Source organism: Cervus canadensis, chromosome 3, assembly GCF_019320065.1.
Source record: "Cervus canadensis isolate Bull #8, Minnesota chromosome 3, ASM1932006v1, whole genome shotgun sequence".
Taxonomy (NCBI): Eukaryota; Metazoa; Chordata; class Mammalia; order Artiodactyla; family Cervidae; genus Cervus; species Cervus canadensis.
In genome coordinates, this window is record NC_057388.1 from 100,931,898 (window position 1) to 100,958,454 (window position 26,557).

At 45.5% G+C, this 26,557-nt stretch overlaps 1 protein-coding gene and 1 non-coding gene across 2 annotated transcripts; one reads left to right on the top strand and one right to left on the bottom strand.

Annotated features, from left to right (window-relative positions):
* Window positions 1-12,349: 12,349 nt before the first annotated feature.
* LOC122438962 lies at window positions 12,350-12,456 on the bottom strand. The gene has a single exon (XR_006268707.1). It is a non-coding gene; the product is annotated as a U6 spliceosomal RNA (small nuclear RNA).
* Window positions 12,457-16,057: 3,601 nt separating this feature from the next.
* On the top strand, window positions 16,058-21,036 carry GSTK1 (glutathione S-transferase kappa 1). The gene is made up of 8 exons (XM_043463927.1): window positions 16,058-16,401; window positions 16,901-16,982; window positions 17,180-17,308; window positions 17,632-17,732; window positions 17,925-17,960; window positions 19,920-20,036; window positions 20,375-20,468; window positions 20,751-21,036. The coding sequence occupies exons 1-8, from the start codon at window positions 16,330-16,332 to the stop codon at window positions 20,798-20,800; spliced, it is 681 nt and encodes a 226-aa protein (XP_043319862.1). The 5' UTR covers window positions 16,058-16,329; the 3' UTR covers window positions 20,801-21,036.
* The last annotated feature ends 5,521 nt before the right edge of the window (window positions 21,037-26,557 follow it).

The following is a 26,557-nucleotide window of genomic DNA, read 5'->3' on the forward strand; positions in this document are numbered from 1 at the left end:
AGACCCTGGGGTCGCAGAAAAGTCAGACACAACTGAGCAACTAAACAACCACCAAAGGTTAAGGATGAGGTGGCACTCAGATCACAGGAATTTCCAGAGATGATGCGACAATGAAAACAGTGAGGCATTTTGTTTTTTTGTTTTTTTTTTCAGTGAGGCATTTTGTAAAGCCCCGTCTTTTCAGGAGGCTGGTTGGAGGTAAAGATGAAGCAGAGGGTGGCAGGGGGGTAGTGGCTGGTCAACTGGATGCTCTATGTTTCCAGATGAGAAGGGACAATGCAAGAAGAAAGGAAAGGAAGAACAGAGCAAAAAGAGTGATGTGAGCAGGAAGCAGAAATCAGAGAGAGGCCAGACTGGAGGATCGTCTCTTTTGCTTCCCTCCTGGGTGTGTGATAATATATGCCGCGCCAGTGCCTCTGGCTTTACCAGTTCTGGGTCACCTGGCGGAACTAGCAGGGTGGGGCAGGGTATCTAGGAGGGACTGCTGGATAAGGAAACACTACTTACTGCTCACTGTCGCTCTCCAGAATGAGACCCTCGGCAGAGCCTCTGAAGGCTGATCACAGAATAAGACAGCCCTCCCCCCAGATATCTTGGAACCAGAAGTTAGGAGATTGGGTTTTCTTGTATTGGGTATTTTTAAAATCAGAATTATTAAGGTAACTGGGGAAAAAATGCTACTGATCATATCAAGCTTAAGAGGCTAAGTGAAAATGTGAGGTCATAGGCGAGTGCTAAATTCTGAGTTCCTAGACCTTTGAGCACTTTTTTCAGAGAGTCCCTTACCTCCTAAGTGCAAAAAAATCACACATACACACACACATATTCACTCACATTCATCCCTTTATAGTTCATGCAGCTTGGTACTTACTCAACTGGAAAGGAAAATGTTTATAAAAAACACACTCTTTTGATAGCTTTCCTAAGTGAAATTTACTTAAAACTGTTTAAGGTTGGCATGACAGTTATCGTAAAAAAAAAAAAATAGATTTTGAGGTTTCATTTCAATGCCTAAAGAAAAGAGGAATATACATTTTTTCCAAATAATACAAGCACTCATACATACTGAAAAACAGAAAACAGATTCAAAGTCACCATGTCATTAATATGAACACTGCTAAGAAAATAAACTGTATAATGCTTCTCCGTGCTTATTATGAAGAAATAGTATCTCATTTGCAAAAGCGGAAGGACGTAGAGAGTTAACAAGAGCTTTGAGGACGATGACATCCTTATCAGTAGTGTATGTTGCCCCACTTTAACCAGACCAAGTTCTCTCCTTGCTACTCCTCCCTCCCTCCCCTTTTTTTTCTTGCTTTCTATAGAATGCACCTAAAGTTCCACAATGGACCAGACTACCCTGCCTTCGAATTGGTTGACTTTGGACAGAAACCAGCATTCCTAGGGGATTCACTTTGCAAACTCTGCACAACACCCCTGTCCCCTGGGAGCAGTTGAAAGTTATGGCAGGAGGGATTTCTTTACCCACAAAGTCACCCCCACCCCCAACACATTATCCACCACGTGGAGCAGTCTCTACTGAATAAGAGACAATAAAGCAGAAGTTCAATCAAGCGGTAACAAGTCTTGAGATGAGTGAGGTGGGGCTGAAGCCAAGGGCAGAAATCAGAAGCCATCAGGGAAGGAAGGGCAGGAAGAGATACCGGGAGAGAAGGGGGCCCTCCACCCAAAGCCCCCGTGCAGCGAAGCACACTCCCCACAGGAAGGGGCAGAGTGAGATTTCTTACACACTCAGGAAGGCGGGTTTGTGGGAAGCGAGGGTGAGGGTGGGGAACAGAGCTGCAAGCACTGGGGGAGGGAAGGTGTGAAGGTGCTAAGCTCGGAAGACAAACTTGGCCAGTCTCCTTGGAAGAAGCACTCTGCTGACAATTCCTGCCTGGGCCTCCAGAGAGTGTTCCCACAAACCAGGGAGCAAAACCTCTTCAAGAGCTTTCCATAGGAACTTCCTGGCCGAGACCCTTCCCAGGGTGGGGTGTGGTATGGTAGGGGTGCTCTGTCTGCAAAACTAGCCTGTCAACCAGCCTCACTGAGGGGAAACGGGTTGTTTTTAAGTTTTTGGTTTGTTTCTCATTTGGTTTTCCTCTTTGCTTTTAGTAAAGGGTCTAAAGAATGTTCCACCCTCGCTCAGCTGCGTCAGGAGAAAATAAGAGAAAAGTGGTTTTGAAGTTAGTCCAAAGCGAAACAGAACCAGTAATCCCTTGGGTTGGATTTGGTTCGGGTGTGGCAGAAGCAGTCAGAGGGGATCCAAGCAAGGAAACAGACTCATAGACTTAAGAGAAGGAACTATGGTTGGGTGTGGGGTGAGGGATGGTTAGGGATTGACCAGCAGGTACACACTGCTACATTTAAAACGGATAACCCCCAATGACCTTCTGTATAGCACTGGGAACTCTGCTCAATATTATGTAACAACCTAAACGGGAAAAGAATTTGAAAAAGAATAGATACATGTGTGTGTGTAACAGAATCACTTTACTGTACACCTAAAACTGACTACAACATTGTAAATCACTGATACTCCAATATAAAATAAATAGTTTTAAAAGATAACTAAAATAAAATATTTTTTTTAAAAAAAGGAAACAGCCATAAAATAGGACATTTTTAAAAAAGAATCCCAAGGTGGAACATTCATGGAAAAATCTCACCTCGGCAGCTGCAGCCCTCTCCCAAGTCCCACCTTCCTCTCTGCTACCCTGAGGTCCCCAGAGTCAAGATGACTGAAGCTTGGGGTCCTGGCTCGGCTTCTTACGGGTGTGTGACTCAGGCGTGTTACTGCCTGTCTCTGAACCTCAGTTTCTGTACCTGTAAAGTGGGAATAATGATAAGAATATCTACCGCCCAGGATTTTCTATCTCAGCCTCAGAAATGAGTGAGAGAAAACACTGGCCCAGAGTAAGCTCTCAGGGACCATTGGCTGTTGGTTGTCTAAAGGTGAGGGATGGGAGGCTGAGAGGCAGGGTGTTGGAGAATGAGGACACGCAGATGTCAGGAAATATTCTCTCGATGTTTTTCAACCATTTAAACATGCAAAAAGCATTCTTGGCTCATGAGTTCTACAAAAACAGGCACCCCCAAGCCCCAGTTTGCCAATCCTGCACCTGGCACTTTCTCCAACCCAAGGGGGCACTGAAATTCACCACCACTTATCTTCACTGTAAACCCGAGACACTCATCATGACAACTTTTGCCATGCTTTGAACACGGCAAATTTCTGAATATTTTGGCCACTTCCAATTTCTCCAGCTTTCATCCACCGCTTTGCAATCCCTAAAACACAACCCTTTAATTGTTTGTGAAAAGCAAAGACGCATCTAACTTCCTGGTCCCTCCTCCCCCATCACCTCTCCCATCACGATGCTGTTACGGACAGACATACAGGCCCCAAGTGAGTTTCTATCTAAAGCTCTGAGTGGGACCACCCTGAAGCTACTCAATCGATAACAAGGAGTAAAGGCTGGCAGACAGGTTCCTACAGAGTCCCTGGGAATGTTGTGGAGGCTATGTCTCCGACTCTGAAATGATCACACTCTTACAAACTCCCGCTGTCAGATCAGACCCTTGGCTGCCTTTCTCTTTGTGGATCTGATCCAGGGGCACCGTTTACATCTCTGCATTCTTTCAGATGGTAGGTAACTGGCTGGTTTATTATACGATGGCAGGAGAGGCCTAGCGTCAGTGTGGCACCAGAGAAGGACCTGGAAGATCCTTGGTGTCAAAGATCTAGATTTGAGTCTCCACTCGGGTGATCTTTGGAAAGTCAGTAAACCTTTCTCAGCCTCAGTTTCCCTGCCCAGGAAACAGAGATGATGGTAATATTCACTTCAAGGGGTTGTTTGGAGGTTCCGAGGAAATAATACATTTGTGCATAATAAACCAGAAACCTCCATATGAAGGTAAATGCATTTATTCATTCAACAAAAGTGTACTGTGTATGGGCTACTCCCTGAACTGGATACTGAGAACTCAAAGGTTAAGGCCACAAAACTTTCACCTCCCTGAGCTCAGAGGCTGGGAAAGAACAACTCCTTAAACTACAATGTGGAAAACACTTCAGGGGAGGTCTGTGTATTGCGAGGTCAGCGCTGAGCCTCAGACTGCAAAGGTTCATAATTAAAACCCCTTCTCTACAAAATTTTACAAGTCCTGATCTTCCTGCTTTATCTCCTTCTGGGCTGAAGAGAGAGGAACTCAGAACAGAACGCTTATGTCTCAGTCTCACTGGCCAGTTAGGAAAGATCAGGGCAAAGAGAAGCAACGTCCCACCAAGCATCTTTGGAGGTCCCCGTCAGTCCCACCGAGCATCCTTTGAGGTCCCTGTCAGTGCCTGCAGACGCAAAACACAGGGGTCCTGTTACCTGGGGCCCTCCCTCGGGAAAGCCGCTGTTTGCATTCCCCACCACCCCCTGCCCCCCGCCAAAGCCCTCAGAGATTGCAAATAAATCCCTGGCTTATTCAAACCAGATGCTACAATATATCATGGCCGGAAGCCCTGAGTGCACCTGGGACCATGAATGACAGAAACACTTCACAGGGAGAGGATGGCAATTCGACTCTTGGGAAAGACAGGAGACCTCATGGGATCCCGGTTTGGCTCCTAATCTCATCTCACTTAGTGGAACAGGCCCTCAACTCACATTCTTCTCATCAACACAGCAAGAAACATGTGTTTGCCTATGGATTCAAAGGCCCAGAAAGATGCCTTGGAAAACTCAGCCTAGCCATGTGGAGGGCTTGTCTGTACAGGGGCCTGCAGCCACCCTCCAGTCACGATTTGACTTCCCAAGGGAGAACAGAGTATCTATCAGGAGATTGGTGTGGGGGTGTGGGCGAGAGAAGCTGGACTCCGTCTGGATCCTTTGTTGAGGTTGGAGACAGAAGGAACTGTGGCTTAACTCCTACCCTCACCGCTCACTCGTCGCCTTCCACCTCTGATCACCTGCCCTAGCAGGGGGCCTATCCCAGGCTCCCCACCCCACCCGTGTTAGTCAGTCATGTCCTATTCTTTGGGACCCCATGGACTGCTGTCCACCAGGCTCCTCTGTCTGTGGAATTCTCCAGGCAAGAATACTGGAGTGGGTTGCCATTCCCTTCTCCCAACCCAAGAATCGAACTTGGTTTTCCTGCACTGCACAGATTCTTTACCATCTGAGCCACCATGGAAGCCCTCACCCCACCTGAGATGGTCCTTATAGGCAGCAGCATCAGGAAGTAGGACTGGGTGAAGTCCTCCGTGCTCGTGGAGGGCGTGGAGACAGCAACAGAAAGGAGATATAGTCACAGGCAAGCTCTGGCCACAGAGGGACTGAGGTACATGAAAGGAAAGGCCATGTGACCCGGTGGGTCTCTGGTTGAGCAGATGATAGAACAATGCTCCAGAGAATCAGTACCCAGACGGCGTGGTAGACGAAGCTCAAAGTTCAAGCTGCAAACAGACAGTTGGATCTACTCTCCACACTGCCTGAGGCAGCCTGCTGACAAAGGAAAATCAGCCACAGTCATGCTGGAAGACTAACTCATCTATCTCTTCCCCAAAACCTTGGGCCAGGACCTCCATCACATCACAGCAGAATGAAGGCTAAGTGGACTCCATCCATCAGTTAATAACGGTGAGGAAGATGAGCAAGGAGGCTAAAATGATTTGCTCTGGAGTGTGTTCAGTTCGCTGTGCATTTATGTTTTATAATGTTTATTTTTGACCAAGATTTGTTCAACTTTATGTGAGATTTAGGTTAATGAACAAAAATCAAATATCTCCAAATACTGCAAGCTATAGTTTTAACCTTTGGGTGAACTAATCAAATTGTTAGTAATACTTTTGCCTCTGCAGTTTATCTTAGCATGAACTATTTAACTAATTTTCGTATCTGTATCTTAATATTGAAAACCACTAATACAGTTTAATGTTTTGGCACTGATTGTATTCATTGTACCTGATGGCAGAAATTTTTGTTTTGTTTTTTATTTCAAAGGCTAAGTAGTAGCTGAAGAAAGTGTCTGGCAACTCCTGATCTGAAGAGGTCATTCCACAAAGTCAAACCCTATGGCCTGAGTCTCCTTCCTCTTGGGTCCCCCATGGCACAGGGCTTTGTGACCACCACCTCTTTTAAAATTCTCCATCCTCGACTTCAGATCTGTTCAGCTGCCTGGTTTTTCTCCTGTTTCCTTATCCATCAATCGCCCTTCAAACATAGAACTCATCACCATTTCTGCACTTCATCTGCCACCATCACTAACCAACCAGGCAGGTTTCAAAGCTGAAATTCCCATATCTCAGAAAAACCTTGGAGTCTGGGCAAACCGGAGCCACTGGTCACCTTAGCACCACCCAAATGACCGAGGCTATATTCAGCTTTCTGAATATAGAAACTGCAGTCATGATATTTTCTCCTGCTCCACTCCTTTACAAGCACATGTACACACACTTGAACTTCACACACGCACCTGATGAAAAGCCTCCTGTTATGATAGATCTTCCGACTGGCATATGCATCTCAGGCCGTCCTTTTCTGACAGATCTTGCTGCTTTTTTTTTTTTTTTTTTTCAGTCTACAGAGTATAACCATCTACAGGGCCTAAAGCCTTGGTTCTCTTGTTAAACTTCAATTATGGAAAATTTCCAACATATGGAAAAGAGGAGAAACAATACAAAGATCCTCTGTGTTTCACAACCTCAAGTACTACCAACATTTTACCAGTACTGTCTATTGAAAGTATTTGAGTAGGGTTATTCTATGACTCAAATATTTCCAGTAGCCTTAACCCAAAAGATTCTGTGGGATCTAAAGCAGGCAATGGCAGCAACTTTGTGTCGTTTCCCCTAAATGCCACGGGCATTCTCAGTCTGTGTTTTGATTGCCTTCAAATTGCCATTTGTCTGTTTGTCCTGTGAATTACGGCTCTTCCAGTTCTCCTTTGCCAATGTCAACAATGGTATGTAGGCTCTGCTGCACTTAACTTGCTCAGTTGCCTCGGTCATGTTCGATTCCTTTTGACCCTATGGACTGTTACTCACCAGGCTCCTCTGTCCGTGGGACTCTCCAGGCAAGAACACTAAAGTGGATTGCCATGCCCTGCTCCAGGGGGTCTTCCCTATCCAGGGATCACACCTGTGTCTCCCGCATTGCAGGTGTATTCTTTACCCACTGAGCCACCTGGGAAGCCCAAAGTTAGCTCAAGTCCCTCTAAAAATGGTTCTGCTTATTTTTCCTGATTCCTTTGTCTCTTTGGCCATTTGTAATGAGTGCTCAGCAACACAGACCCTGCAGCTGTTCTGTTTTCTCATAAAACAGTTTGGTAATTTCACATTATTCTTTATTTTAAGGAATTCTACATTAGTCCTAAACTACCTGTTTTTGTTCTCATATAAAAAAAATTAAGAAGGAAAATCTCAAGATCCTTTTGTTCATTTTTTTCTCTCAAAACTAGGTTTTAGTGACTTTCCAAATCTCTTTTCCAGCTTTCCTAAAGAAAGCTTAGGGCTGTATTTCTGAATTCTCAGACATTCTCACCGAAGGTCTGTGGCAAAGTTGTTCTCTGGAGAAGAAAGGGAGGAAGGAAGGAAGGGATATTAGGAGGAAGGGAAAGAGGGAAGACAGGAGACAAAGAAAAGAAATCCCTATGTGCAGAATTGTTTTATTTCCATTGTGTAAATTCAACCACAATGATGGAATTTGAACTAACAAGGAGATGTCACTGGACCGGAAGTGGGGAGAGGAGATGCACACCATCCATGCCCTCTTGCTGTGGGAATGAACTACAACTGCATACTCTGTCTTCCCAGGCAAAATAGAAGAAATATTGAACTTAATGATTCCAGAGCTACACAACCCAGATTTCAACACAGTACTAGCTCTGTAGATTTCAACACGGTACTAGTTCTGTGACCTTGGGCAAGTTGCTTAACTCCTGGGAGGCTCGATTTCCTCATCTTTAAACTAGAGGTAATAAACATCTCTGTCTCATGGGGTTACTGTTGTAACGTGCAAAATTCTTAGAATAGTGCCTTGCATACCTTAGCCACTGTATCGCGCGTTTCATGTTATTGTTCGGGACCGAAAATCAAATGGTGTTATATAGACTTACCGCCACTAGGTGGCACCCTCCTCATTTCTGCAGCACAAACCCTTTCTGCAGAGTTATTTGCTATTCAACACGCAAGAAGTCTATAGTTCCTTTCCGAGAAGGAAATGGCAACCTATTCCAGTGTTCCTGCCTGGAGAATCCCATGGACAGAGGGGCGTGGTGGGCTACAGTCTATGGGGTTGCAGAGTCGGACAAGACTAAGCAACTAACACATGCACACACACACACACATGCAAGAAGTCTTTAATTCAATCATAGGAGAGAACTGACATTTCCCCCCCTTTCATCTCCCAGTTTAAGCTTCATATTTTCCTTTGAAAATCCATTAGGAACCCAGTTAGTGATCCTTGAGTGCAGCCATCTGTAAAACTCCAGGAAGAAGTTATTTTCAATCTTATAAGAAATAAAACCAAAGTCACAGTAGTTCCTGTTAGAGAAGGGTCAGCCCCCTGATACTTGCTTTCCTTGCCTCTCTCCTCTCGCTCAAAAGAAGACAAGATGGCTTCAAATGTGACTCCATTTATCACATCACTCGATTCCCTGAAATGATCTCCCAGAAAGGAGACTGACCTAAATCACTTGAACAATAGTTCACGTCTATAAATATTTACTGAGCTACTGTATATGTGAGATACTATGGCAAGCAGTAACAATATAAGGTGAATAAGAACCATATAGAAAGGAATCTACCTATTACAAATTTACTAAATCTTTGTAGAAGTAAAATATCAATTTTTCATGAACCCAACAACTTACTTTAAAAACTTACAAAGACGAATAAAAGCATCTATGGTGGCACTGGTGGTAAAGAATCCACCTGCCTGGGATGCATGAGACAAGTGCTCGGGCCTGGTGCACTAAGAAGACCCAGAGGAGTCGGGTGGAGAGGGGGGTGGGAGGGGGGATCGGGATGGGGAATACTTGTAAATCTATTGCTGGTTCGTGTCAATGTATGACAAAACCCACTGAAAAAATAAAAAAAAAATAAAAAAAAAAAGAATCCACCTGCCAAAGCAGGAGACGTAAGAGACACAGTTTCAATCTCTGGGTCAGAAAGATCCCCTGGGGGAGGAAATGGCAACCTACTCCAGTGTTCTTGCCTGGAGAATCCCATGGACAGAGGAGCTTGGTGGGCTACAGTCTATAGGGTCACAAAGAGTCAGACGTGACTGAGGGTCTGAGCAGTAGACAGTAAGGCATACTAACCTCTCCCAGATATGAAGACATACTGCTAAGTTATAGTCACACTAATAAAACAGGAAAATGAGCATGAAAATGGACTAGTTTATCCACAGGAACTTAAGATATGATAAAATGTGAACCACCTATAAGTGGGCAAAGGATAGATCATTCATTAAATGATACTGCAGATGAGGCTCACTGGAAGAAAATAAGGTTGGCTTCCTTCCTCTTACTTTATACAAAGGTATCCAAATGGATAAAAGACCTAAATATGCAAGGTAAAATTACAAAATCACAGAAGAAAATATAGAATAATTTTGCGACCAAAGGGTGGGCCAAAAGCTCAAAAATTGGTTGGAGTTCCAGTCAATGAGAAGCACAGATGATTGTCAAGAAGACGTTCACAACATAACAGACCACTAGTTAGACTATACAAGGAAAGCTAGGGTACACACACACACACACACACACACACACATACACACACAGAGGCAGAGGAAACTCAAGTGGATATCAGGAGAGGTCCTCACTCTCATTTATAACCACAAATGTCCAACAATAATATACTATCCTGCATTCATCAGAATGGCCCCAAATCACCAAATGTTGGCGCGGAAGTGGAGAGAGGAAAGCTTGGCGCCGCCAGCTGGAGTGTGGGGCTGTGCCGTCACCCTGGAGAGCAATCTGTCAGGACTTGGTGAAATAAAAGACTCACATGTGCTTTGGCTCAGAGTCACACTCCTGGGGACATTCCCAAGAGAAACTGTAGCACAAATTCAGGGGGACAGAGATGAGGATGTTCCTCACAGCACGGTTTATAGAGGTAGGACTCTGAGCTTTCACTGTTGGGGGTGTGGTTCCAGTCTCTGGTTGGGGGAAAAGGATCCCTCAAGCCTCTAGATTCAGATTTTTTTTAAAAAAAAGTCTCTTTAAGAACAATTCCCCAAATTGCGTACTGTCAAGTATGCATACATTAACCTAAAAGCCTGAAAATACATTTCCTCACTGGTTTGTTTTGAGTGTGTGGTACTCTTTTGCAATTCTTAGCAAAGGAACAGAGCAGACATTGGTATTAAACCAGAAGGGAGTGAAGACTGTGCAGGCCTTTAAAATCAGGAGGAATAACCAGGCAGATGCAAAGGGTCTTTTGAGCAATTGGGCAGTGAAAGTGAAAGTCGCTCAGTCATATCCTACTCTTTGTGACCTCATGGACATACAGTCCATGGAATTCTCCAGGCCAGAATACTGGAGTGGGTAGCCTTTCCCTTCTCCCGGGGATCTTCCCAACCCAGGGATCGAACCCAGGTCACCCACATTGCAGGCGTATTCTTTACCAGCTGAGCCACAAGGGAAGCCCAAGAAAACTGGAATGGGTAGCCTATCCGTTCTCCAGCAGATCTCCCCAACCCAGGAATTGAACCAGGGTCTCCTGCATTGCAGGCGGATTCCTTACAAACTGAGCTATGAGGGAAGCCCTGAGTGGCTGCCAGCCGGCAAACATGTGCCACCATTGACTTGTGCACTGTCGGCTACCCCAGGCTGCATTAAAGATAAAAATCCACCAGGCACACGTGTCGAATCAGAAGCCAGAATGTTATTTTAAGGAGGTGGTTCTGGGTCCAAGAAAGGGACTTGACCACAGTAGAGTTTAGAAATCCCAGTTGCATAATACTCACTAGGTTTGTTCATTTTTCTCATGGAAGGAACACAAAGATAAAAATACTTGAGTTGCCTGAAATGTACTTAGGGAATGACCTTGGAAGTAAAGAAGGAAAAGGACATCACAGGCATTCTTTCAGGCATAGTTCCCACGGACAGAGCTGAGTAACAAGTTCTCCAGCAGTTTTGAAACTGAGATCTGGTCGGGGAAAGGTGACCAGGTGCCCTCTTTGAGAATAACTTCCAACCCTGGACGCAGCCACCACAGGTTAGTGTCAAGTCCACAGCGGTCAGTAGCTAGAATGTTATTTTGTCCTAAGGAGCTGGTTCTGGATCCAAGAAAGGCACTCAACCACTGGAGGGTTTAGAAATCATAGCTCCAATTTCCACAGGTTCAACTGCCACCTCCACCACTTTATAAGCTTTACGACCTTATGCAAGTTCCTGAATCGCTCCGTGCCTCAGTTTCCCCATCAATAAAACAGGAACCGTGGTGATATCAGTACCTACCTGAACAGCCATCTTAGAGGACAGTTTGTCAGTTTCTCAAAGAGCTGAACATAAACTGGTTGTTAGACCCAATTATTTCACTGCCAGGTATGTACCCACAAGAAAGAAAAGCTTCCTCATACTAAAACATGTATGTAAATATTCCTGGCAGCATTGTTTGCAATGGCCAGCAACTGCAAATATTCCAAATGCCCATGAAATGGTGAATGGATAAACAGAATGTGGTGTATCCACTCAATGGGGTGATTCAAACCCCTCAGGAGACATCTAGTGAGTGTATGACCTCAGAAAGTTCCCCAGTTTTCAGACAGTTCCCACTTTACTCGCAGCCTCCAGGAGAAACCACTGCTCTGTTCTCTACCTTCTCTGACAACTTCATATAAATGAAATCACATGAGATGGAGTCCTTTGCATCTGTTTTCTCTCACTGGGCATATCTTTGTCACAACTGGAGTTGGAACATGCTATGGGCATCCAGTGGGTAAAGGTCAGGGATGTTACTAAACATCTGATAGTGTATGAGAAGCCGCCCCCAGCCCCCCAGCCCCCCACTCCTCAAACCCCCACATCCCCACCCCCCTCCCACACACACACAGTAAGAATCATCTGATCCAAAATGTCAGTAGTGCTGAGGTTGAGAAATTCTGCACTACTGGGAAGTGTGAATCGATGAACCAACGAATCATTCTTTAGACTTGAATTTAAGGATTGTCCTCTCAAATTCTGAGAAAAATCTCTAGAAGTATTTCCACACCCTTTCCCCTTGAACAATTTGAAATTGGTCTCTCTAGTAATGATTTTTTTTCTTTCTTTTTTTTTCATTTATTTTTATTAGTTGGAGGCTAATTATTTTACAATATTGCAGTGGTTTTTGCCATACATTGACATGAATAAAAATATGGAACGCTTCACGAATTTGCATGTCATCCTTGCGCAGGGGCCAGGCTAATCTTCTCTGTATCGTTCCAATTTTAGTATATGTGCTGCCGAAGCAAGCACTAGTAATGATATTTTTAAAGAAGTCCCTGGGATGGGAGAAATATCACAACTATTATATCAGAGGCCCTGTGATGCTCTGCACAGATTCCCTTTCAGGCATGACTGCCCCCCAGCTCATGGGGCATTGCCAGCAGACAGCTATACCTCAGTCAAGGTCAAGCCCTCTTCTGAGGGCAGCTCACACCCTATGACAGCTTTATTGCAGGGTTGGGGGGCGGGGGTGGGCGGGAGATGGCAAGTAAAGAGCTACTCTGAAGGACCATCCTACCTTCAGAATTCCTTGGGGGTTGGCTGGGACTTTGTTCAGCATCACCGCCCAGGGTCTTTCTCTCCTCCCCCTCTCATCCCTTCCTTTCCAAAGGGGACAATCATAAAGTCTATCCCCAGTGAAGTTCCTCCTTTCTAATCTCCAAGAGTCAACTTTCCAACTGGGACACCTGGAAACAATGACTCTGGCTTCTAAAACTTATTTTGAAACATGAAGATTTTTAATATATATTTTTAAAAAATCTAATCCAACAGGGACAGAAAAATTCATGCATAACCTCTAGTGACAGAAAGTCGTCACTGGTTATTTCAGGATTGAGGGAGGTGGTATTGCCAAGAGACATGAGGCACTCTGGGGGTGACAGGTGCATTCACTCTCGATGGTGATGGTTTCACAGGTACATGTATATGTCAAAGCTCGTCAAAGATTATACTTGAAATATGTGCAGTTTGGGGCTTCCCAGGTGGCGCTAGTGGTAAAGAACCCGCCTGCCAATGCAGGAGACATAAGAGATTCGGGTTCGATCCCTGGGTCGGGAAGATCCCCTGGAGGAGGGCATAGCAACCCACTCCAGTATTCTTGCCTGGAGAATCCATGGACAGAGGAGCCTGGTGGGCTACAGCCCACAGGGTCTCAAAGAGTCGGACACAACTGAAGCAACTTAGCATGCACACACACACATGTACAGTTTATCATATGTCAGTTATACCTCAATATAAAGCTGTTCTAGAAAGAGGGGGGAAGAAAGAAATGGTCAAAGCCTGAGAGGGACTCTGAGAAATTAAGAAAAGTATGTATAATCTCTACTACAGATATTTTCAGTTTTTCCACTGGTTTTTGCTTTTACCCATGTCCAGAACGTATGTATTTTATGAAGGTATGTGTGGGTTAAGTTGCTTCAGGCATGTCCAACTCTTTGCCACCTTATGGACTGTAGCCCACTAGGCTCCTCTGTCCATGGGATTCTCCAGGCAAGAATACTGGAGTGGGTTGCCATTTCCTCCTCCAGGGATCTTACTTACAAAGGGATAATGACAGTATATATTAGGTGTTCTCAGCTACGATGTTGTCACACTGGTTTGTCCTGATGACCTGCAAAATGCTCCAACTAAATTTGTTTTTAAATCATGTTGAAAATACCCAGTTTGCCAAGATTTACTTCTTTTAATATAGCACAGCATACCCAAGATTAGAACCACAATAATGTCAACTTGAGTCTCTTGCATTTGGATGTGGTTTCTTATGTGTGGAAGTTAGCACACAGAATTTCACATCACCCTTGGCAAATCCTTAGGAAAATGTCAGGCACTGAGAACCGGTGATGTAAATACTCTGTTGCATCTTGGCAAATACAACGGCCTTCATAATTGACATTTTCCTTAAATCAAAGTAAAATATACAAATCTTCATAAATCATATAAATAAATCTCCCTGCCAGTACAAGTTCTTAAAGGCAAATTCCTTCCTTTTTAAATTTTTCTTCCTGACTCCATCTCTCTGTCCCTCTTTCCTGATTGTCTTCCTTTGTGGGTAAATAATACACTCACACGGGTCAAAAATCAAAAAGTGTTAAACATTAGCTACAACAAAAACTCTACATTAGATACAACAAAAACTCTCCCCTTGACCTGTTCCCAGGCACCTAGCTTCCCTCCTGAAAAGCAACTGGTTTTATCGTGTTTTTTTCTGTCAGTATCAATGAGCATATATGTGTGTGTGGTATAGTCACATACCTAGAGACTATTAAAACCTTTCAAAAAAAGATAAATTATTTGCTCTGTTTTACACCTTGTTTTTCACTTTTTAATATATAGGATATCTTCCAATATTAACACACAAAGAGTTTCCAAATTCTTTTACAGTTGAAAATATAAATATTGCTTTATTGAATTAGCCCGGTATGGATGAACATTTAGGTAGCTTTCCAATCTTTTGTTACTACAAACAATGCTGTAATAAATAACTTCACAGCTCATCACACTGCATGTAAGTAAACATGTTTATAGTATAAATTCTTAAAAAGGGAACTACTAGGTCAAAGGCTGTGTGCATGTTTAAAACAGAAAGGTACTGCTGAACTGACTTACACTCCCACCACTTACATAGGACAATGCTTCTCCACAGATCCTTGCCAACACCCTGAGTCATAAACCTTTTTGATCACTGCCAACTTGATAGATGAAAAATAGCCTAGTGTAATTTTAACTTGGAATTTTCACGTAGACAAGCAGGTTTGTGTTTCAGAGCCATCTATTTGTCCATTTCTGTGAAAGCTCTGTTCATATGATTTGCCTGTTTTCCCATGAACTTATGTTCTTTTACTTCATTGATTTTTTTTCAACTCTTTCAACACTACGATAACTAGTTTTTTGACTGCAAAACGAACCCAAATATTTTTCCCAGTCATTTTTTTGACTGGCTGGATTTTGCCAGATTTTTTTTTAAATTTTATGTAATTGTATTAAGTGTTCTCTTTTTACCAGAGACGAGGATGAGACAGGCTGGGACCTGGAATAGTTTACTGAAGTGCTGCAATGCTTGCACCTAGACACACCTCTCCTGGACCAAAATACAAAGAAACTATATGGGACTAAACATAACTGCATGTATGCACAGGGCAAACTCTGGACAAAAGATACAAAGAGACCAAAAAAACCCAACTGCCACTTCTAATGGGCCTGGACCAAAAGCTGGGGTTTGGAACCAAGAGCCGGGTACAGAGCATGGCCCCTGCACACACCACCACCTAAGCTACCCCTCCGCCCTGACCCCTGGATACATACCTACTTCACCCCATATTAAGAGAAAGCATCCTGTGTGTGTTGGAGGGGGCACACTAGGGGAGTGAGCAACAGAACCTACGGTTTGTTCTGGAACACCCTCTCACCGCACCCCACCAGCAGGAGACCCAATAACGCCTTCCCTGTATTTTTTATCAGGCCTCTGACTCATTTCTATTGCATAAGAAGGACCAGTGGTCAAGAACCCGCCTGCCACCCCAGGAGACCAAAGAGGCGGCTCCATCCCTTGGGCGGGGAAGATCCCCTGGAGTAGGAAATGGCAACCCACTTCAATATTCTTGCCTGGGAAATCCCACGGACAGAGAAGCCTGGTTGGCTACAGTCCATGGGGTCACAAAGAATCCGACACGACCCCACGCAGCAGTTCGAAGGAGGCCAAGAACTCCGGTCAGTAACAAGCCTTCTCTGGTTCAGAGAGGTCAACAGGATTGCCAGAGGTGCACAGCTACGTGTAGAGGCCAGATCTCAAACCTCGCCCCTTTGCCCCACACTCCTCCCAGGGTAGGGTAGTGACGCCCCCCATCCCCCCGAGCAGAGCGGGTGAGCACACCTGCGAATTCCCCAGGGGACCCCCTCGCCCGCGGCCCCCGCGGGTGACCTCGGAGAAGCCCCGCACACGCCAACCGGCCACTGGACTCTGTCCTGGGCCCGGGTTCCCGCGGGAGGAGGCGCGGCTGGGGCGGGTAGGGGGCGGTCCTCCGGGGAGGCGGAGAGCGGGGGCGGGGCCGCAGCGCTCCAAAGGAAGCACGCTTGCGCCCCGGGCTTCCGGGGGCCGAACCTGCTTCGCGATCCCGCGTCTGCAGCATGGGGCCCGGGCCGCGAACGCTCGAGCTGTTCTACGACGTCCTGTCCCCCTACTCCTGGCTGGCCTTCGAGGTGACGCCGGGGGAGCAGCTTCGCCCGGGGCTTGGGGAGACGGAGGCAGAGGGAGGGATCAGCAAAGAGGGCGGGGACCTCGGTCTCGTGAATTTGCTGGCAGTCCCCTACGCGGTTTAGAGCAAGAGGGTAGAGAGCCAGGACTGAAGGTCACATTGTTGATAAACGGGATATGATCGCTGGCTCCAGGTCGAACCTTTATGTCTTAAGGCCGGGGTTTCCCACACTGACTTGGAAGATAATCAACTCCAAAGAATCCAGAATATAAGCCCTCCGATGTCAGTTTGGGGGAGTGGGGTGCAGAACAGATAAAAACTGTCCACAGGAGCAGAGATCCTGGAATCGATAATTAGGAAATTGGGAAAGTTTTGCCCTTTCAAGCCAAATTTAGGGTGTCCTTCTAACCCTTTCTCCGCACCCATAGACTGGCTGGTCAGTGCCATGAAACACCCTTCTCTCCCTCAGCCGTCTTCACTCTCCCTCCCCGCCCCTCCTGCAGGTGCTGTGCAGATATAAGAATATCTGGAACGTCAGCCTGCAGCTGCAGCCCACGTTAATTGCAGGAATCATGAGAGACAGCGGTAGGAAGGCAGTGGCGTTTTTGGCGGGGATTTGAGGGAAGACTAATTTCAACCAACCAGGGGAGCAGCCCCTCCACTGGGTCCCCTTATTGGCGGCAGCAGCCAACATGCCCACTGCCTGAAACCCAGGTAGGTGCATCCCCCGCCTGGGATCCTCAAGTGATCTCTCATCAGTAAGTCCAACTTTCCACTTGCAGGAAACCAGCCGCCAGCTATGCTTCCCCGCAAAGCCCTGTACTTGAGAAGTGACATTAGGCTCTTGAGCCAGCATCTCCAGGTTCCCCTCCACTTCCCCAAGGATTTCTTCTCTGTGATCCTTAAGAAAGGTGAAGAGAGTGGGAAATGGATGGAGGATAAGGTTTCAGCGGTGGGTATGGAGATTGCAGGGCCAGAAAGGAGGGGTTCCTGTGATTCCATTAAGTGAAGGAAGCTTTGGGAAAGCTCAGCATCACAGCTGATAACACAGAAAGTTGTGGAACTAGAAGCAGAGGGAAAGCAGGATGGATTAGTGATCAGAAACGCGAATGGGAGGCTGAGGGCCATGGAGCACTGGCGGGTGGGGGGCTGGGGGGAGATGAGAAGGAGGAAAAACCTGGTCTTCATGGGAAACAAGCTAGAGGAGCCCCCTCTGAGCACCTCTGCCCCACAGGAAGTTTGACAGCCATGCGCTTCCTCACTGCGGTGAAGATGGAGCACCCGGAGATGCTGGAGAAAGTGTCCAGAGAACTGTGGATGCGTGTCTGGTCACGGGTGAGGGCTGGGTCCCGGGCACCCACTTTTGGGAGACCATGGATGACCTGTGACCCTCCCCTAGGTCTCGAGTCCAGGTCCAGCCCTCCTCCTTGTTCACTGACCTGGTTCACTGGCCTCCATCTCACCCCTCACCATGCCACCACCACCCCACCCCCCCACCCCTCGTATTGACTGTCCTCCTCTTTTCAGGACGAAGACATCACGGAGTCCCCGAGCATCCTGGCCGTGAGTGTTCCCACTCCTCTCCTGGGGAATCTGAGGACAGCTGACCTCTGGGAGTAGAGAGGACATCATTTATTATTGGGTGGAAGTGGTCATAATTACCGGGGGAGAAAGGATGTTTGAGGCCAAATTACTAAATGGTTGGAACTAAGAAGACTCTTGAAAGAATGTATCATGGGTTAAAAAGGAAACATGATTTTGATGAAAGAAGTCAGTGGGAGAGAGGTGGTACATGTGGGGACCTGCAGATGGGGAGACTTGAAGTACTGGCAAGTCTTGGCCCTAAAAACTGCAACACAAACCTCACTGTCACATCCAAGAGATAAAAAGCAGGCTTTGAAAAGACAAAGAGAGATAACTGACTCAATCCAGAAGTATTCGGGAAGTCCGAGTGAGAAAAGTGGAAGTAGCTCCAAATGTCAAAATGTGTGCCAGCCATATTTAGATATAGAAGTTTTTCTTCAGGATTAAATCAGGAAATTCAACACCACATTTTTTCCCCTTAAGATTTTTCCCCCTTAAGCCACAAGGGTTTCCCTTGTGGCTCAGCTGGCAAACAAACCATCTCCAATGCAGGAGACCTGGGCTCGATCCCTGGGTTGGGAAGATCCCCTGGAGAAGGGAAAGGCTACCCACTCCAGTATTCTAGCCTAGAGAATTCCAGAGATTGTATAGTCCATGGGGTCACAAAGTGTCAGACAGGACTGAGTGACTTTCACTTTCACTTTAAGTTTACAGAAGATAGCTGAGGCATATTCAAATGCAATATATAAAATGACGTTACAAAAAACATTAAATGTGTAAAGCTTGCCTAGTGTATCCTCCTGTGTTTTCATTCCTGCAAAGTCTATGCATTGGCTTGCTTTTTCACTTAATATTTAATGATCATTTTCCTTGTCATTTAAAACTATTGCAGAGAATAATTGTTAGGTTCCATATAGCATTCCATTCAGTGGGTGTACTTCTGTTTACTTAACCAGTTCTCTATTGTTGAGCACTTGGCCAGAATATACTTATGTAACTGGGTCAAAGACAACAAGTCATTCCTGACTTTGTATTTCCCACTCCAGGTCAAGGGGCTCAGGTTGCAATACCTGTCAACCCTAGCTGTGTATTAAAATCACTTGAGCACCTAGACATCACCACCCGGAAATTCCCATGTAATTTGTTCTCGAGGATAACATCTGAACTGAGATTTTCAAAATCTCCCCCAGGATATTCTAATATATGAAGCCAAAGTTGAGAATCACTGATCCCAACAAACCCCAAACTGAACCATTTAACATTCGCTTGAAGCCAGACACTGCTGGCTGCAGCCATGTGCCCTGTCCAGAGTCCTCAGGCAATTCTATGAGAATTAGAGTCCAGCCCTTAGATTTGGGAATTCTGAGAAGCAGGAAGGCACGAGCCCCCAGCTTAATGTCAGGGGACTTGATTTCCAGCTTTGGTTCTGCTAATAAGCTCTTCAACACTGACCAAAATATGTACCATTTCTGGTCTGGAGGCTCCTTTTGTTTTGGCTTTTTAAATATTTATTTATTTGGCTACACCAGGTCTTAGTTGTGACATGTGAACTCTTGCTTGCAGCATATGGGTTCTGGTTCCCTGACCAGAGATTGAACCCAGGCCCCCTGCATTGGGAGCACAGAGTCTCAACCACTGGACCACCAAGGAAGTCTTTCCTAATCTGTTAATGAAGTGGTTGGGAAGCTGACCTTTCAAGATGCCCTCTTGTGTTAAATTTCTACAATTATGCCTATTTGCCACCCGCTCTTTCTACCAATCTCATGATTTTGAAAGCAAAAACATAGCCCCTTTTGGTAAAGATAGACCTCCACTGGTGGGTAGGTAAAAGCGCTGCCAGGATAATGTGGGGACAGAAAATAAAATGACCAGCATTTTCCCCTGATTCCCACCTGCACTAAAGCAGACACACTTGTCTTCTCTACCACATCCCTTCAGGCTGCAGAGAAGGCTGGCATGTCCATGGGACAAGCCCAGGAACTTCTAGAAAGGGTCTCAACACCACAAGTGAAGAACAAGCTCAAGGAGACCACTGACACAGCCTGCAAATATGGGGTGAGCAATTCTGTCCCCACCCCCGTGCTGAGACAGAGAATCCTGATCACATCCCTAAACTCCTGAGCATAAGTTACTCCCCAACTGTGAGTCCTCCTAGATCTCCAAGATAACCCTCATCGTCTTCCTTCCTTTCCCTGGGCCCAAGGAAAGGAGGGAGAGAGCTAGATGGTGAGAGAGGAGACAGAAATCTCTCCTTAGAACCCTGGAACCTCTCATCAGATACCTCTGGCTACTTTGTGTCTATGACCTCTGACCAGGATTGACTTGCAGCCTTGAACGGCAGCCCTGTAACCACCTGCTCCGTCACCCTCCTTCCTGCCCTGTAACTTCTCCAGGCTTTTGGGCTGCCCATCACTGTGACCCACCTGGATGATGAAACCCACATGCTCTTTGGCTCCGACCGGATGGAGTTGCTGGCGTACCTGCTGGGTAAGTTACAGGTTCATGCTGACCTGCCCTTGACCCCATCCCTGCATTATATCAGTTGCCCAGAAGGATGGATTCAAGAACTGAAAAAAAGAAAAAAATGTTCTAGTCACTTCTGATAATGGAACCTCAACCAGAGGTAGGTGTGCTTGAGGTGGAGTGGGGAGGGGCCACCTTCTTCTGCAGGAAGGAAGCCTTCTGTACCCAGCACCCAGGAGCTCTTTCTGGAGAGAACCCCTGGGGGCTTTTGGGGCCAGACTCTGACTCGCGATCTCTTCCATCCAGGAGAAAAGTGGATGGGCCCTGTGCCTCCAGCTGTAAACGCCAGACTTTAAGGAAGCCCAGAGGAAGCAAGAGGACTGGTATAAAGGAGCAGATCATCCGCTTACCCCTCCTCCACTGTGGGGTCTGGGACTCTGGTTTCCTATCTGATAGAGATTCTTGTCTGGCCCTGGGGTGTGCTGGGGGGCGGGAAGGGCAATACACCATCTGCCGTTAGTCTCACAAGTGCCTCTGAGAGCCTCCGACTCTGCGCTCCACAGAATAAACCTAATGCCGTTAGGCATCATTATTTCTGGGTCTGTGTCCTCCCTGGTGTCCATGTGTTCTTGTTCCTATAGCCGCATCCTGGCCACTCTGGGTGTTTGAGAGGAACAGTTCCTGTGTGCCCCCAGCCCTCTGCCCCACTTTGGGGGCGCTTACATGGAGGGAGCAGGAAATAGTCCCTCTCTCTCTTCTACAGAAGCTTCTTAAGTCTGTCAGGGAAAGAAAGCTAAGCCGGATGGATTCTGCAGCTAACCGGTGGGACACTGTCTTCTGACCAGCCATGGTGCCTGAGACAGGGGCTGGGGCTGGAAGCCCAGGGGAAGTGGAGGCCGGCAAGAACCCCAGCGTGGCTGAGCTTGCATCCAGATGTTTAAATGGGGTCCGGCTACTCTGACCAGCAGGGGCTGCGAGAGGCCATGTTGGGAGACTGGCCAGAGCTGCTGGGGCCTGAAGAAGTTGCTCATCCCCTCGGGGTTCCTTCCCCTCACCCACAAAGCAGATCCCAAGGAAAGGCCAGGCTGCTCTCCGTGGCCCACTGTGAACCCTGTTCCCTCCCTGACAAACCTCTAGCTTTCTCACTCCCCCCATTTATTGAAGCCCCTGCTTTTTCTGTGCACACTGTGTGATCATTAGATGGCTTATGTTTCAATAGCATCTGGACTTCTTTAAGGGACTTCAATGGCTCAGAGGGCTTTCAGGGTTAGATGCCTCTTCCCTTTGCTGTTTTCTCAGGTCATATTTCTCATCTTCTATCCCATGTCCCCCTCTTTTCTCCCATCACTTTCAGTCTTCCTCCTCTCCCCCTTTTTTCCATTAATCCAGTACACTCCGGACTTCAGCTCATCCTGACCATGTATACCTGTAAAGTAATTTCACAAGTATATCCCCAAATAAGCCCTCTGTTTCTCCAAAGGAGATCTGTGACAATGTGCAACTAATGCAGAATAAAAACATGAGAACCATAAGGGCAAAGTAAAACAAAATAGAGGGACTTCCCTGGAAGTTCAGTGGTTAAGACTCTGCACTTCTAATGCAGGGGACACAGGGTCAATCCCTGGTTGGGGAACTAAAATGCAACATGCCGAATGGGCATGGCCAAAGAGTAAAAGTTAAAAAAATTTTTTTTTTAATGGAACTTTCCATATATTGCAGTTAAATATATTCAACTATATTGAAGTTCTCATACATGTTAAGGGTGAATAGAGACAAAGCTTTGTGAATAAAGATGCCTGTTGTATCAAATAAATGTCCAACAGGAGGATTTTTGAATAAATTATGGTACATCCAGGATGTAGTGTTTCATAGCCATCAAAAATTATATTTGTGAACAATTTTTGGCAACTTCCAGGAACTTTGGAAATTCTTAGGATGTAATATTGATTGGAAAAATGATGAAACTGCATAGTATGGTCTCAATTATATCTTCCGTAAAGATATATTACAGAGGACATTAATCTGGAATAAATCTGCACTGTTAATCTGGAATAAAATATATCAAAATGTTTCCATTTGTATACATTTTTAGAAGATTTATTTATTTATTCATTTTTTGCCTGAGCTGGGCCTTCGTTGCTACAATAGGGGGCCACTCTTTGCAGGGATGTGCAGGCTTCTCATCGCCACAGCTTCTCTTATTGCAGAGCATGGGCTCTAGATGCGTGGGATTCAGTAGCTGAGGCTCACAGGCTCTAGAGCTCTGGCTAGCAGTTATGGCACACCGGCTTAGTTGCTCCACAGCATTTGTGATCTTCCCCGACCAGGGATTGAACTCATGTCCCTTGTATTGGCATGTGGATTCCTAACCACTAAACCACCTGGGATAGTGACTGCAGCCATGAAATTAAAAGATGCTTACTCCTTGGAAGACAAGTTATGACCAACCTAGACAGCATATTAAAAAGCAGAGACATTACTTTGCCAGCAAAGGTCCATCTAGTCAAGTCTATGGTTTTTCCAGTAGTCATGTATGGATGTGAGAGTTGGACTATAAAGAAAGCTGAGCGCCAAAGAATTGATGCTTTTGAACTGTGATATTGGAGAAGACTCTTGAGAATCCCTTGGACTGCAAGGAGATCCAACCAGTCCATCAGTCCTGAATATTCATTGGAAGGACTGATACTGAAGCTGAAACTCCAGTACTTTGGCCACCTGATGCGAAGAACTGACTCATTGGAAAAGACCCTGATGCTGGGAAAGATTGAAGGCAGGAGGAGAAGGGGATGACAGAGGATGAGACGGTTGGATGATATCACCGACCCAATGGACTTGAGTGTGAGTAAACTCTGGGAGTTGGTGATAGACAGGGAGGCCTGGTGTGCTGCAGTCCATGGGGTCGGAGAGAGTCAGACACGACTGAGCAACTGAATTGAACTGAACTGAAACCACCAGGGAAGCCCCCTTATTTGTATAGTTTTTTTTGAAAATTGTTTATTCCGGTAAAAAAAAAAACTTCAAGAATTTATAGATTCACATTTGTATACAATTGTGTACCCTTCTCACTGTTTTCTAAATTTGTATCAGTTGCTTAATGCTGAATGCTCAGTTGAGTCTGACTCTGCGACCCCATGGACTATAGCCCACCAAGCTCCTCTGTCCATGGGATTACTCTGGTAAAAATACTGGAGTGGATTGCCATATCCTCCTCCAGCGGATCTTCCTGATCCAGGGATCAAGCCCACATCTATTGTAGCTTCTTTATTGTAGACAGCTTCTTCCCACTGAGCCACCTGGGAAGCATCAATTGCTTAACTTAATCCTAAATTTTATCTCAGTGTAATGTGGGATAATCTCATTTTAGAGGCAGATTTTGCAGCCCTGGCCACTCCTCCTTCAAAGGCTCTAGAATCCTATTTTTCTAATCCAATAGCAAATTTTAATCTTCTCTGAAGGAATGAGACAATTTCTAGACTAATCCTTTCACATGTGATCTAGATTACAATGTCTGAATTTATGGCAAATAGAACAAAAATTGATTGTATTAGTGAGGGTTGTCAAAGAATAAAAATAGGAATCAATAGGATATTGAACTTGGACCCTCAGGCCTTTGAACTTAGACTGGAACTGACCCTACCACCTTTCCTCGGCCTCCAGTTTGCAGATGGCAGAGGATGGGGCTTCTCAGCTCCCATAATCATGTGAGCCAACACTGAGTGAGCTAATCTCTTCCGGAAACACTCTCATAGGCACACCCAGAAATTATGTTTTATCAGCTCTCTGGCATCTGTTGTTGTTCAGTCTCTAGCTAAATGGTGTCTGACTTTGCCACCCAATGGACTACAGCATGCCAGGCTTCCCTGCCTTTCACTGTCACTCAGCTTCTCAAACTCATGTCCATTGAGTTGGTGATCTGTTAGCACAGTAAGTGATAACCATCACAGGGAGAAAAGGAAAAGCCTCCAAATGCACCTATTTTTTTTCTTCCCCCAATAAAGGGACACTTCTAATTGAAGCAGTTTCATACTTAAGTTTCTTCCTTGCCTCATCTGATCAACTGTTGTCATGCAAAATTTGCCATTAGGTCAGTGCTCAGAATTAAATACTGAAGCACTTCCTTGCGTTGTAATTCAAATTCCAAGCTTACTAAATAGTGTTATGCTTCCAAAATGCTACATTTTTAGGTAAAGTTCTTAAAAGGGATACTTTGTTTATAGAACCAAAATACAAGTGGTAATAAAAACAACAAAGTATCACATGCATGTGGTAAATCAAAAACACCCAGAAAATATGACTGTGAAAAGAGAAGTCATCCCTTTCCTACTTTTCACTTTTCTGTATATGCTTCCAGAAATGCTTATGTCTGGGAGGGGAGATTGGGGGAAAATGGATACATGTACATGTGTGGCCGAGTCCCATCCCTGTTCAGCTGAGGCTATCACAATATTGTTTGTTAATCGGCTATACTCCAATACTAAATAAAAAGTTGTTTTTTTTTTAAATGCCCATGTCTTTTTAACACAAATGTCAGGCATAATACAGAGATTCTATATACCCTTTATCCAGTTTCCCCAATGGCAACATCTGGCATATCTGGTAGAACAACAAACAGAAAACTGGCATTGGTACAGTCCTTCAGCCTCATTCAGACTCCAACAGTTTTGCATGCACTCATTTCTGTGTCTGTATTTAGTTCCATATAATTTTATCACCTGTACGCGCATGTGCTGGAGAAGGTATGGCAACCCTCTCCAGTATTCTTGCCTGGAGAATCCTACGGAGAGAACAGCCTGGCAGGCTACAGCCCACGGGGTCACACAGAGTTGGATACGACTGAAGCGACTTAGCGTGCGTGCAGACGCGTGTGACCACAATCACAGTCTAGTTTAGATGCTGAATGCTTCCAAACTTAAGGATCCCTCAATGCGCTTTTCGTAGCTACAGCCACCTCTCTCTTTCTCCCCACTTCCCTGACCCCTGGCAACCACTAATCTGTTCATATAGTTCTTATTTTACGAGGGCTGAATGAATGGAATCAGAACGGCTTGTTTTCATTTAGCCTAACTCCCTGAGATCCACCCACGGTGTTGTATGTATCTGTAGCTTGCAGTTTGTTCTTTTTACTGCCAAGTCATGTTCCTTGATATGGATGTGCCAGTTTGTTTAACCCACTGAAGGGCATTTTGGTTATTTCTAGTTTGGGGCTGAAAATCAGTTTCTGGACCAAATTCCTGTGTGTGTGTGTGTGTGTGTGTGTGAGCTTTCTACACCAAATGGCAATTTTCAGATGCCAGCAAGGTGTCCAAGAATTCAACTCAATTCTAACACTACCCAGAAATAGCATCACATTCCATATGTAAGACCACCCTCCACTTCAGACTCTAGCTGAAAGTCCAGGTTGTCACTGGTTCTTCTGACAGACTGGTTATATACCTCATGACCCCCTCTTTCAGTTTGATTAATTTGCTAGAACAGCTCACAGAATTCAATAAAACCTGTTTACTTACTAGATTGCCAATCTATTATAAAAGTATATTAAAGGATATGATTCAAAAGCTAGATGAAGAGATACATAGGACAAGGTCCTGAACAAGCTTTCATCCTCACGGAGCTTGGGAACCAGCCCAGAGGCATTTGGAAGCCTCCCAGCTTCCCGATGTAGAGTGAAGTGAATGATGTAGAATGAAGTGAAAGTTCCTCAGTTGTGCCCGACTCTTTTTATAAAGTCCATGGAATTCTCCAGGCCAGAATACTGGAGTGGGTAGCCTTTTCCTTCTCCAGGGGATCTTCCCAACCCAGGGATCAAACCTAGGTCTCCCACATTGCAGGCAGATTCTTTACCAGCTGAGCCATAAGGGAAGCCCAAGAAAACTGGAGTGGGTAGCCTATCCTTTCTTCAGAGGATCTTCCTGACCCAGGCATCAAACTGGGGTGTCCTGCATTGCAGGCAGATTCTTTACCAACTGAGCTATCAGGGAAACCCAATGTAGAAGCTCTCGGAAAATGGGGTTTTTAGGGAGACTTCATTACATAGTCATGATTGACCAAATCTCTGTTGTTCAGGCGCTCAATCATGTCTGACTCTTTGTGATCCCATGAACTGCAGCACGCCA

Bases quoted from the DNA above. Each gene is read 5' to 3' on its own strand.
- GSTK1 (XM_043463927.1), top strand. From the start codon at position 16,330: ATGGGGCCCGGGCCGCGAACGCTCGAGCTGTTCTACGACGTCCTGTCC. The intron at 17,309-17,631 runs GTGAAGAGAGTG...TCTGCCCCACAG, and splicing joins CTCTGTGATCCTTAAGAAAG to GAAGTTTGACAGCCATGCGC. The intron at 17,961-19,919 runs GTGAGTGTTCCC...ACATCCCTTCAG, and splicing joins AGTCCCCGAGCATCCTGGCC to GCTGCAGAGAAGGCTGGCAT.